Below are 13,324 nucleotides of genomic sequence, written 5' to 3'. Positions count from 1 at the left end.
TGTCGTTGGACCGCGGTGCTTGATACCGTGACCCCGGCAGGTTTAAATGAGCAATTGAGCTTCAGCTCATTCTTATAGACAGATTTGTCTCCAGACTTATTCTTCTTGTTTTAATGTTTATGTGCGTCTGTTTTTTTTCCCACAAAACTATACAGTATATCAATCTGCTCCCCCTCCCCCCGCTCCATTACATGGAGCCTGCAGATTAGACGGCATTTTCCTTCTGTCAGTATAAGGTTATTAACAGTGTTATCTGAATTTTGTATTCTTACTAAAGGGAACCTGTCAGCAGGATTGTGCTCAGTAACCGAGCGGGCAGTAGGCGCCGGCCGCTGGCAACGACTCCCCGGAGTCACACCGGGACACGGCCACACTGTCGGGACACTGCCACCCTCAGGACTCGGCCATACTGTCGGGACACTGCCACACTGAGGACCCGGCCACCCTTAGGACTCGGCCACACTGTCGGGACACTGCCACACTGAGGACCCGGCCACCCTTAGGACTCGGCCACACTGTCGGGACACTGCCACACTGAGGACACGGCCACACTCAGGACTCAGCCATACTGTCAGGACACTGCCACCCTTAGGACTCGGCCACCCTCAGGACACGGTCACACTGTCGGGACACTGCCACCCTCAGGACTCGGTCACACTGTCGGGACACTGCCACCCTCAGGACTCGGTCACACTGTCAGGACACTGCCACCCTCAGGACACGGTCACTGTCGGGACACTGCCACCCTCAGGACACGGTCACACTGTCTGGACTCAGCCATACTGTCAGGACACTGCCACCCTCAGGACTCGGTCACACTGTCAGGACACTGCCACCCTCAGGACTCGGTCACACTGTCGGGACACTGCCACCCTCAGGACTCGGTCACACTGTCAGGACACTGCCACCCTCAGGACTCGGTCACACTGTCAGGACACTGCCACCCTCAGGACACGGTCACACTGTCGGGACACTGCCACCCTCAGGACACGGTCACACTGTCTGGACTCAGCCATACTGTCAGGACACTGCCACCCTCAGGACTCGGTCACACTGTCGGGACACTGCCACCCTCAGGACACGGTCACACTGTCGGGACACTGCCACCCCACTGTCTGGACTCAGCCATACTGTCAGGACACTGCCACCCTCAGGACACGGTCACACTGTCGGGACACTGCCACCCTCAGGACTCGGTCACACTGTCGGGACACAGCCACCCTCAGGACTCGGTCACACTGTCAGGACACTGCCACCCTCGGGACACGGTCACACTGTCGGGACACTGCCACCCTCAGGACTCGGTTACACTGTCGGGACACAGTCACCCTCAGGACTCGGTTACACTGTCGGGACAGTGCCACCCTCAGGACACGGTCACACTGTCGGGACACTGCCACCCTCAGGACTCGGTTACACTGTCGGGACACTGCCACCCTCAGGACACGGTCACTGTCGGGACACTGCCACCCTCAGGACACGGTCACACTGTCTGGACTCAGCCATACTGTCAGGACACTGCCACCCTCAGGACTCGGTCACACTGTCGGGACACTGCCACCCTCAGGACTCGGTTACACTGTCGGGACACTGCCACCCTCAGGACTCGGTCACACTGTCAGGACACTGCCACCCTCAGGACACGGTCACACTGTCGGGACACTGCCACCCTCAGGACTCGGTCACACTGTCGGGACACTGCCACCCTCAGGACTCGGTCACACTGTCGGGACACTGCCACCCTCAGGACACGGTCACACTGTCGGGACACTGCCACCCTCAGGACTCGGTCACACTGTCGGGACACTGCCACCCTCAGGACTCGGTCACACTGTCGGGACACTGCCACCCTCAGGACTCGGTCACACTGTCAGGACACTGCCACCCTCGGGACTCGGTCACACTGTCAGGACACTGCCACCCTCAGGACTCGGTCACACTGTCAGGACACTGCCACCCTCGGGACTCGGTCACACTGTCAGGACACTGCCACCCTCGGGACTCGGTCACACTGTCGGGACACTGCCACCCTCGGGACACGGTCACACTGTCGGGACACTGCCACCCTCAGGACACGGTCACACTGTCAGGACACTGCCACCCTCGGGACTCGGTCACACTGTCAGGACACTGCCACCCTCAGGACTCGGTCACACTGTCGGGACACTGCCACCCTCAGGACTCGGTCACACTGTCGGGACACTGCCACCCTCAGGACACGGTCACTGTCGGGACACTGCCACCCTCAGGACACGGTCACACTGTCTGGACTCAGCCATACTGTCAGGACACTGCCACCCTCAGGACTCGGTCACACTGTCGGGACACTGCCACCCTCAGGACTCGGTTACACTGTCGGGACACTGCCACCCTCAGGACTCGGTTACACTGTCGGGACACTGCCACCCTCAGGACTCGGTCACACTGTCAGGACACTGCCACCCTCAGGACACGGTCACACTGTCGGGACACTGCCACCCTCAGGACTCGGTCACACTGTCGGGACACTGCCACCCTCAGGACTCGGTCACACTGTCAGGACACTGCCACCCTCAGGACACGGTCACACTGTCGGGACACTGCCACCCTCAGGACTCGGTCACACTGTCGGGACACTGCCACCCTCAGGACTCGGTCACACTGTCGGGACACTGCCACCCTCAGGACTCGGTCACACTGTCAGGACACTGCCACCCTCGGGACTCGGTCACACTGTCAGGACACTGCCACCCTCAGGACTCGGTCACACTGTCAGGACACTGCCACCCTCAGGACTCGGTCACACTGTCAGGACACTGCCACCCTCGGGACTCGGTCACACTGTCAGGACACTGCCACCCTCGGGACTCGGTCACACTGTCAGGACACTGCCACCCTCGGGACACGGTCACACTGTCGGGACACTGCCACCCTCAGGACACGGTCACACTGTCAGGACACTGCCACCCTCGGGACTCGGTCACACTGTCAGGACACTGCCACCCTCGGGACACGGTCACACTGTCGGGACACTGCCACCCTCAGGACTCGGTTACACTGTCGGGACACAGCCACCCTCAGGACTCGGTCACACTGTCGGGACACTGCCACCCTCAGGACTCGGGTCACACTGTCGGGACACTGCCACCCTCAGGACGCGGTTACACTGTCGGGACACTGCCACCCTCAGGACACGGTCACACTGTCGGGACACAGCCACCCTCAGGACTCGGTTACACTGTCGGGACACGGTCACACTGTCGGGACAGTGCCACCCTCAGGACTCGGTCACATTCTGGCCCCACGCTCCGTGATTGCTTCCACCCTCCCCCGTTTCCTCTCCCATACCGGAAGTGAGCGCTTGCCATGTAATTTCCTGAGCCGGGAGCCCCGAAAGGCTCTAAGTTTGGTTTTTGGTTTTTTTTTCTACCTCCACTTTCTGGATCCGCGCTCGAGTTCCCCAGGCCGGCGCCATGTCTGTAGCGGGGCTGAAGAAGCAGTTCTACAAGGCCAGTCAGGTAAGAGCCGTGCCGGGGCGCTGCCTCACCCGGACCGGCCGTCCTGCGGTGGCCGGGGATGTCCCGTCACTGGACGTGCTGCTGAGCTCCTGCCGGAGTCCGGGGCGTCCCAGCTGTTCCCGGAGTGTCGGTAGCGCACACCATGGCGGGGCCGCAGCTGGTAATAACGCGCCTCCTTTCTCCCAGTAGTAACAGTAGTGTGGTTCTCCTGCCATTTCTTCCTCTGCTAGTGTGAACGTGCCCTAAGGGCTCCCATACACATTAGCCACCCCCAATAACCGTGTATGGGGGTCTCCAGACTCCTCGCCCACCCACAGAGGATGCTGGCCGGGCAGAGGGGATTTCTTTGCTGTATCCTTTTGTTCTCGGTGAGATAAGGAGCCGTCAGCGGTTTCTCCATCTGCCCATTGATAACACATGAGGGTCTGGAGAGATGGAGGTGATGGCGTATGCTGGTGACATTGGAGAGATGGCGACGGCCCTACAGCTACAGGAGGTGATGGTGTATGCTGGTGACATTCCCAGGCGTATAATCCTAGCACGGTGTATGGACTGGCCGGCAGCCCTCCAAACTGCACAGAAATACGTGCCGCTACCACGCTCAGGTAGGGAGAGCCGCCGGCCAGTCCGTACACCGCGCTCCGTTCTAGGTCCAGTTTAACCATCCACCCATTGATAACACATGAGGGTCTGGAGAGATGGCGGCAGCCCTACAGCTACAGGAGGTGATGGCGTATGCTTGTGACATTGGAGAGATGGCGGCAGCCCTACAGCTACAGGAGGTGATGGCGTATGCTTGTGACATTGGAGAGATGGCGGCAGCCCTACAGCTACAGGAGGTGATGGCGTATGCTTGTGACATTGGAGAGATGGCGGCAGCCCTACAGCTACAGGAGGTGATGGCGTATGCTTGTGACATTGGAGAGATGGCGGCAGCCCTACAGCTACAGGAGGTGATGGCGTATGCTTGTGACATTGGAGAGATGGCGGCAGCCCTACAGCTACAGGAGGTGATGGCGTATGCTTGTGACATTGGAGAGATGGCGGCAGCTCTACAGCTACAGGAGGTGATGGCGTATGTTGGTGACATTGGAGAGATGGCGGCAGCCCTACAGCTACAGGAGGTGATGGCGTATGTTGGTGACATTGGAGAGATGGCGGCAGCCCTACAGCTACAGGAGGTGATGGCGTATGCTGGTGACATTTTCAGGCGTATAATCCTAGGGCCGAGAACGGAGCGCAGTGTACGGACTGTCCGGCAGCCCTCCCCACTGCACAGAAATACGTGACGCTACCACGCTCAGGTGGGGCGAGCCGCCAGCCAGTCCGTACACCGCGCTCCGTTCTCGGTCTGGTTTCTCCATCCGCCTGACTGCGCCCTATAAGGCTATATTCACACTTAGCGGTTTTTACCGCAGAACCGCCGCGATTTTGATGCTGCGGGTCCGCAGCAGTTTCCATAGCGTTTACAGTAACATGTAAACCCTATGGAAACCGTAAACCGCTGTGCACATGCTGCGGGAAAAACCGCGCGGGAACGCAGCGGTTTACAACCCGCAGCATGTCACTTCTTTGTGCAGAATCGCTGCGATTCTGCACCCATAGGAATACATTGAACCGCTTACTTCCCGCATGGGGCTGTGCCCACGTTGCGGGAAGTAAGCGGATAATGTGCGGGTGGTACCCGGGGTGGAGGAGAGGAGACTCTCCTCCAGGCCCTGGGAACCATATTTGGGGTTAAAAAATAAAAAATCTGGTTATACTCACCCTCTGATGTCCGGAGCTCCTGGGCGCTGCACGCGGCCGTCCGGTCAGAGTTGCTGTGCGACCAGGACTTGCGGTGACGTCGCGGTCACATGACTGTGACGTCACGAAGGGTCCTTCTCCCACAGCATCTTAGGAACCGGACCGCCGGGTGCAGCGCCCAGGAGATCCGGACATCAGAGGGTGAGTATAACCAATTTTTATTATTTTTAACATTACTATTGATGCTGCATATTGCTGCATATGCAGCATCAATAGTATAGGCGGAAACCCGCAGCAGAAAACGCGGAACAAACCGCGATAAATCTGCAGGGAGAACCGCAGTTGTTTTGCCCTGCAGATTTATCAAATCCGCTGCGGGAGAACCCGCAGGGACCCGACGCAAGGTGTGAACATAGCCTAAAAAGCTTCCATGATTGGGGTGATTGAAAGCTGCGAGTCTCAGAAAAAAATAGTGACACAAATAAAATGCAATTTTTACAGAGTTCTGCTATTTTTTCCTATATTTTTTATCACCAATTAAAATATATAAAAAAAAAAAAAAGTTTGAGGGGGGAAAAAATGAAAATGGTATCTGAAAGTGAGAAAGGAAAAAAAAAACACCTTTTGAATAAAGGCCACGGTGACCCCTATCACATAAAAAGGCTTATTTTGGGGGGGATCAGTTGTGTATTTTAATGCACTAAATAATGTATTGGAGACTGAAAACAAATATTTGTAAAATGGAATAAAAAAAAAAATCCACCTTTTTAGTTTATTTTTTCACTTTATTTTAATGTTCACTTGGTAATAGAAGTAAAATGTTCGCTTCATTCTGAGGGTCGGCACCGTTGTGGAGATAAAGTGTATGTAGGTTTTTTTCTTTAGCCTTTTTATCATTTTAAAAATTGCCAAAAACAGCAGTTCAGTTCTTTTAACCCCATGGCAAGCCGTCCTGGCGGGCTCTGGATCTAAGCCCACCGCACACCAGGCAGGCGCCAGCTGTGTTATACAGCCGCCATCTGACACCGCAGCGACCATAGTGCGCTCTGACGGCGGCATCTAAGTAGCCTGATGGCCAGCGCTTGTTCACTCCCTCCCATGAGAACCCCAGAATCAACGGGAACCGATGAGTTGTCATGGCATTCGGGGGCCAGCTGAAGACCCCCATTGCTGCCTCATGGAGAACCATAATTTCCCTGAAATTGTTCCCGAAAATGCAGTATTTCTCCCAGAAAATGATTGCAGTTCCACATGTTGTGTTATACACGGTTTCACCAATACAATGTATTGGGCGCGGTGATTCCGCACGCTTCAATGAACACATGCCGAATCACCTGCGTTCAGTAGCCGGCAGCGCTTTGGACACAGCGAACATGTACTACATACATTGTGTGTATTGGAACAACAGAAAAAAAAACTAGAGGAAAAAAAAGGAAAACTTGGACATAATTTGACAGAAAACCCCCAAAACGGGCAGGACAAAATTGTTGGCACCCTCAGCGTAATATTTGGTTGCACAACCTTTGGAATAAATAACTGCAATCAATCGCTTCCTATAACATCTACAAGCTTCTTCCTCCTCTCAGCTGGGATTTTGGACCACTCTTCTTTTGCAAACTGCTCCAGGTCTCTCATTTTGAAGGATGTCTTCTCCCAACAGCAATTTTAAGATCTCTCACAGATGTTCAATGGGGCATAGACCTAGACTCATTACTGGCCACTTCAGAACTCTCCAGCGCTTTGTTTCCATCCATTTCTGGGTGACCTAGGACACAAACCCAGCCTTCTGATACTAGGCACTACATTGCGTCCCAAAATCCTTTGATCTTCAGATTTTATGATGCCTTGCACAGAGTCAAGGCTACCGGTGCCAGAGGCAGCAAAACACCAAAACATCTTTGAACCTCCAACATATTTGACTGTACGTACTGTATTCTTTTCTTTATGGTCCTCGTTCTGTTTTCGAAACTTTTCGTTAAACAGTAGAATGATGTGCTTTACCAAAAACTCTATGTTGGTCTCATCTGTCTACGAAACTCTTTCCCAGAAGTATTTAGACTCGTGTATATTGTGGCAAACTGCAGTCTAGATTTTTTTAGTACCTTGGGCCCACCAGAGAAAAATCAGTTTTGGGGGGCGTCACCCTGCAGTTATATAGCAAAAGTACAAGATAAGCAATTTTATTTCAAAAGCCATCCTTATATACCATCAAACATAGTGTATATTAACCAATAAAGAACCATTGTAACTTAATGAATAGCAAAATAATGAAACAATCCAGGCAAAAGAGAAATCCATGTCTCATTTAAAGGGGTTGTCCCGTCTAAATTGATAACTCTGCAGTTACTGCGTGACTGGACAGTTATGAATCCCCCCCCAGCTCACGCACTGTGCGCTGCGAGGATTTGGTGGTTTCTGAGCCGTGACCGGCAGGTACATATGCAATATACATACTCATGGCCAGAGCCTGACTGGTGGCTATGGCCTCGCTCCCTACACTTGTATTGAGTGAGGCCGTGCCCTCTAGATTCGGCCCAGAAAGCTGCGAATCCTCGCAGCACACAGTGACTGCAAACGTAATTTTAGGCTGTGTGCACACGTTGCTGTTTTTTCACGGTTTTTCCCAATAAAAAACGCTATAAAACCGCAAAAAAACGCATACAATAAGCATCCCATCATTTAGAATGAATTACGCATGTTTTGTGCACATGATGCGTTTTTTTTCCGTGAAAAAAAACACCGCGGTAAAAAACCCACCATGTTCATTATTTTTTTTATTTTTTTTTTTCGGATTTCCCACTACAAAATGCATTGGGAAATGTCTGGAAAAAACGCGGCAAAAACGCATGCAGATTTCTTCCGGATTTCTTGCAGAAAATTTCAGGTTTTTCTCAGGAATTTTCTGCGAGAAATCTTGAACGTGTGCACATAGCCTTAGACTGGACAAACCCTTTAAGGTCCATGTGGCATAATACAACAATAAATACGCATTTTATCGGCAGCAGTTAAGGGTACTTATTCTTCTACGCTGCTTTTTAATGGTGCTGTGAAATAGGGTATGTGTACACGGTCCGGAGTTTCTGCAGGGAGGACCCTGCCCGCGAGGGCTCACAGTCTGCAGGGGATGGGTGAGGATACACTAGGAGAGGGTAGAGCTGGTCGTGCGGCAGATCAGTAGGTTGAGGATCACTGCAGGCTGTAGGCTTGTCGGAAGAGATAGGTCTTCGGGCTCTTTTTGAAGGTTTCCGTGGTAGGTGAGAGCCTGATGTGTTGGGGTAGAGAGTTCCAGAGGACGGGGGAAGCGCGGGAGAAGTCCTGGATGCGATTGTGAGAAGAGGAGATAAGAGGGGAGTAGAGTAGGAGATCTTGTGAGGATCGGAGGTTGCGTGCAGGAAAGTACAGGGAGACGAGGTCACAGATGTATGGAGGAGACATGATGTGGATGGCTTTGTACGTCATAGTAAGGGTTTTGAATTGAAGTCTCTGGACGATAGGAAGCCAGTGAAGGGCCTGGCATAGGGGAGAGGCTGGGGAATAGTGGGGGGGGGGGCAGGTGGATTAGTCAGGCAGCAGAGTGTAGGATGGATTGGAGTGGAAGAGGGGAGGCCGGAGAGTAGGAGGTTGCAGTAGTCGGGGCGGGAGATAAGGGCATGCACTAATGTTTTTGTGGTTTCATGGTCAAGGAATGCCCGGGTTCGGGAAATATTTTTGAGTCGAGGATCACCCCGAGGCACCGAGCATGCGGGACTGGGGAAAGTGAGCAGACATTGATGGATAGGTCTGGTAGAGTGAGATGGGGCAAAGATGATGAATACTGTTTTGTACATGTTCAGTTTGGGGTTGTGTCGGAATAAGAATTATTTTATTTTGTCAAAAGTAAAAAAAAAAAAAAATGATACGACTGCTAGTGCTTAGCGAGCCAGAATTCTGCAGTACGGTGGCTCAGTGGTTAGCACCGCAGCCGTTCTAATCCCACCCAGGACAACATCTGCAAGGAGTTTGTATGTTCTCTCCGTGTTTGTGTGGGTTTCCTCCGGGTACTCCGGTTTCCTCCCACATGCCAAAGACATACTGATAGGGAATTTAGATTGTGAGCCCCATCGGGGACAGTGATGATAATGTGTGTAAAGCGCTGCGGAATATGTTAGCGCTATATAAAAATAAAGATTATTATTTATTGTTATAGCGCCATTTATTCCATGGTGCTTTACATGTAAGGAGGGGTATACATAATAAAAATAAGTACAATAATCTTAAACAATACAAGTCACAACTGGTACAGGAGGAGAGGACCCTGCCCGTGAAGGCTCACAATCTACAATGATGATTATTATTATTATTATTATTAATTTTGGCCATCTCCAATAACAGCGAAACAGATGCATGTCTTGTTTGTGACATCCCTGTGAGTATGCCATTACTGTGCAATGTGGGAATACTCATATCTGTAACAAAATGAGTATTAGTTAATAGATAATGTATTGGATATGGAATATAACCTTTTTTGAATTAGAAAACTAGAAAAAAAACTTGTCACCAGGCCATCTCCGCACACTGTCAGCACCCGCTGAGCAATCCCAACGCACATATGCCGGGATGATGAGGCACACCCGTACTGCAGCACGCCCACCTCGCCCTATAGTTTCGTATAGGCATATAAATCATCTACATACTAATTTATTATAGATACAGTGCCTTGTGAAAGTATTCGGCCCCCTGGAACTTTTCAACCTTTTCCCACATATCATGCTTCAAACATAAAGATACCAAATGTAAATTTTTGGTGAAGAATCAACAAGTGGAACACAATTGTGAAGTTGAACAAAATGTATTGGTTATTTTAAATTTTTGTGGAAATTCCAAAACTGAAAAGTGGGGCGTGCAATATTATTCGGCCCCTTTTAACGTAATATGCGTGGAGTTTCCTCCGGGTGCTCAGGTTTCTTCCAATACTCCAAAGACATAGTGATAGGGAATTTATATTGTGAGCCCCATCGGGGACAGTGATGATGATGTGTGCAAAAACTGTAAAGCGCTGCGGAATATGTTAGCGCTATATAAAAAAATAAAGATTATTATAATACTTTGTTGCGCCACCTTTTGCTGCGATTACAGCTGCGAGTCGCTTGGGGTATGTCTATCAGTTTTGTACATGGAGAGACTGACATTCTTGTCCATTCTTCCTTGGCAAACAGCTCGAGCTCAGTGAGGTTTGATGGAGATCATTTGTGAACAGCAGTTTTCAGCTCTTTCCACAGAGTCTCGATTGGATTGAGGTCTGGACTTTGACTTGGCCATTCTAACACCTGGATACGTTTATTTGTGAACCATTCCATTGTAGATTTTGCTTTATGTTTGGGATCATTGTCTTGTTGGAAGACAAATCCGTCCCAGTCTCAGGTCTTTTGCAGACTCCAACAGGTTTTCTTCAAGAATGGTCCTGTATTCGGCTCCATCCATCTTCCCATCAATTTTAACCATCTTCCCTGTTCCTGCTGAAGAAAAGCAGGCCCAAACCATGATGCTGCCACCACCATGTTTGACAGTGGGAATGGTGTGTTCAGGGTGATAAGCTGTGTTGCCGTTACGCCAAACATATCGTTTGGCATTGTTGCCAAAAAGTTCGATTTTGGTTTAATCTGACCAGAGCACCTTCTTCCACATGTTTGGTGTGTATCCCAGATGTCTTCCCTTGACGAAGCCACTTTGTGGCGACACGCGTTTGGCTCTTCATGCCCCTGGACCTCTGGTTTGCCAATATGTTTGGTGGCTTCGCTCAGTAAGCTTCATTATTTCCATCATTATTGGCGGTTTGTTGGCGTCTTCGGTTCCTTTTGGTATTGATTACATCTGGCTACTTTGCCATTTTTATACAATTATTTATTAGTTCTCCATCACAGGTCCTTTTGGCAATATTTCTGCAGGTATTGTGCTCTACTCTGATTATTTCATGCATATCTAAGGGGCATTGTATATTTTGAGCCAACCCTCATCCATGGAACTTTGCCTTCATGTAAACCTTGTCCTATAAACCTTTAGGAGAACTATAGGATACCATTCCTTACGTCATTATTTAGGGTTATATGCATCTTTATATTGCATTCGTAGTATTTTTTTCTACTTTAAGTATTTATAGCAATGTTATTTATGTATGTTCTCAGTTGATCTCTATTATTCATGGCTTATTTGGTCTTTTAAGTGCATATTAACCAATTCCTCGAGGATCCTTTAAGAACTCTAGCATGCTGAGATACCACTCTGGCTTTCACACTTGCCAGCTTAGCAGGTTTTGTTATCTCTTTATTGTTTAGCACAAACTATTAAATAGCCATCCATCATCCAACATTTGGTATTCTGTGCTGCAATGTCCAGGGGGTTGATCCCGTTTTGGGATCCATAAAATGTTTGGTTTTTAAATGTTTTTATATTTGTGTTTTTCTTTTGGTTGATCTTGATAAATAAAATTGACTTTGTTATATATTAGTGGTGGTCCCTGCTATATAGCATGTTTCTGTCTTTCTTGGTCTCCCAGGTTGCTTGTTGAAAACTTTAAACACTTTTTATGGATATCTTAGAGAAATGGTGTTCTTCTGCCACTCTTCCATAAAGGCCAGATTTGTGCATTGTACGACTGATTGTTGTCCTATGGACAGACTGTCCCACCTCAGCTGTAGATCTCTGCAGTTCATCCAGAGTGATCATGGGTCTCTTGGCTGCATCTCTGATCAGTCTTCTCCTTGTTTGAGATTAAAGTTTAGAGGGACGGCCGGGTCTTGGTAGATTTGCAGTGGTATGATACTCCTTCCATTTCTCCTTGGGATGTTTAAAGTTTTGGAAATCATTTTGTATTCAAATCCAGCTTTAAACTTACCAACAACAGTATCACGGACCTGCCTGTTGTGTTCCTTAGTCTTCATGATGCTCTCTGTGCTTCAAACAGAACTCTGAGTCTATCACAGAGCAGGTGCATTTATACGGAGACTTGATTACACACAGGTGGATTATAGTTATCATCATTAGGCATTTAGGACAACATTGGATCATTCAGAGATCCACAATGAACTTCTGGAGTGAGTTTGCTGCACTGAAAGTAAAAGGGCCGAATAATATTGCACGCTCCACTTATCAGATTTTGAATTTCCACAAAAATGTAAAATAACCAATTTCTTCCAACTTCACAATTGTGTTCCAGTTGTTGTTGATTCTTGGGAGGAAAATAGGACATATATTCACCATATGCGTTTTGAACAGGACATGTTCTTAGACTTGGTGTCATACCCCTGTAGTACATACAGGACCAGTGATCGTACACTAACAGATGGTGGTTCCCAGTAGTGTTCGCGCCCGCTAGGTGTATGGCAGGAGACTGCTGAGGCTAGTCATTGACCAAAAATGGCTCATGCAGACATTACTGAAAACCGGTCCAAGCGCGACTGTCTGTGTTCCTCCCAAGCTGAATTTGACAACCTCATATATGCCTGAAGTTCCAGTCTGTGCATTGTATCCCATGCTCGGGCCGAGTTTCAGGAATGTCTGCTTGGGCCCGCAGGTTGCATTCCCACAATGAGTATTTAGTGCGTTTTAGTTGTAGCAGACATTTCTTCACCTGTTAGGTTATTTGCGTTCTTGTCTTTGTTGGTATGCAATGTTTTAAATAAAGCTGCTTTGTTTGATAAAACTTTATTGATAGTCATAATTGGGTTACGTGCGTATTTACTGCATTTCCATTTTTTATCTGTGGATTTTCTTCATCTTATTAAAGTGTACGGGCAAAATCTGCAAACGAAACACCTATTTTCCACCAGAGAAATTAACATGTTGTTGACTTCAAACGCGCACCGCAGGTCCGTTTACACTGCGTTAGCAAAAATAAAAGCACTGTGGGCATGAGATTCCTATTCCGCTGTAAGACGTTGCGTTCTTTGCACCCTAAAATAAGCAGCAGAAAAAAAACACCAAATGCTCATAGTGGGAGTTTAGCCTTAATCCCTTCCCGACATGCGGAGCTCTGGTCCCGCAAAGCACAGCACGTATACGGCACCACGATCGTGGGGGCTCATGCTGAGCGCCTCCGCGATCAG

At 49.5% G+C, this 13,324-nt stretch overlaps 1 protein-coding gene across 1 annotated transcript in view; it reads left to right on the top strand.

Moving 5' to 3' along the window:
* Window positions 1-3,111: 3,111 nt before the first annotated feature.
* SH3GL1 (SH3 domain containing GRB2 like 1, endophilin A2) overlaps window positions 3,112-13,324 on the top strand; it is a 53,282-nt gene continuing 43,069 nt past the window's right edge. The window contains exon 1 of the mRNA XM_069741380.1: window positions 3,112-3,497. Within this exon, the coding sequence (XP_069597481.1) occupies window positions 3,453-3,497 (45 nt within the window). The 5' untranslated portion in view covers window positions 3,112-3,452. The remainder of the gene's footprint in view (window positions 3,498-13,324) is intronic.

This window comes from Ranitomeya imitator, chromosome 1 (genome assembly GCF_032444005.1).
Source record: "Ranitomeya imitator isolate aRanImi1 chromosome 1, aRanImi1.pri, whole genome shotgun sequence".
NCBI classification, from domain to species: Eukaryota; Metazoa; Chordata; class Amphibia; order Anura; family Dendrobatidae; genus Ranitomeya; species Ranitomeya imitator.
This window is presented reverse-complemented; position numbering and strand designations above follow the sequence as displayed.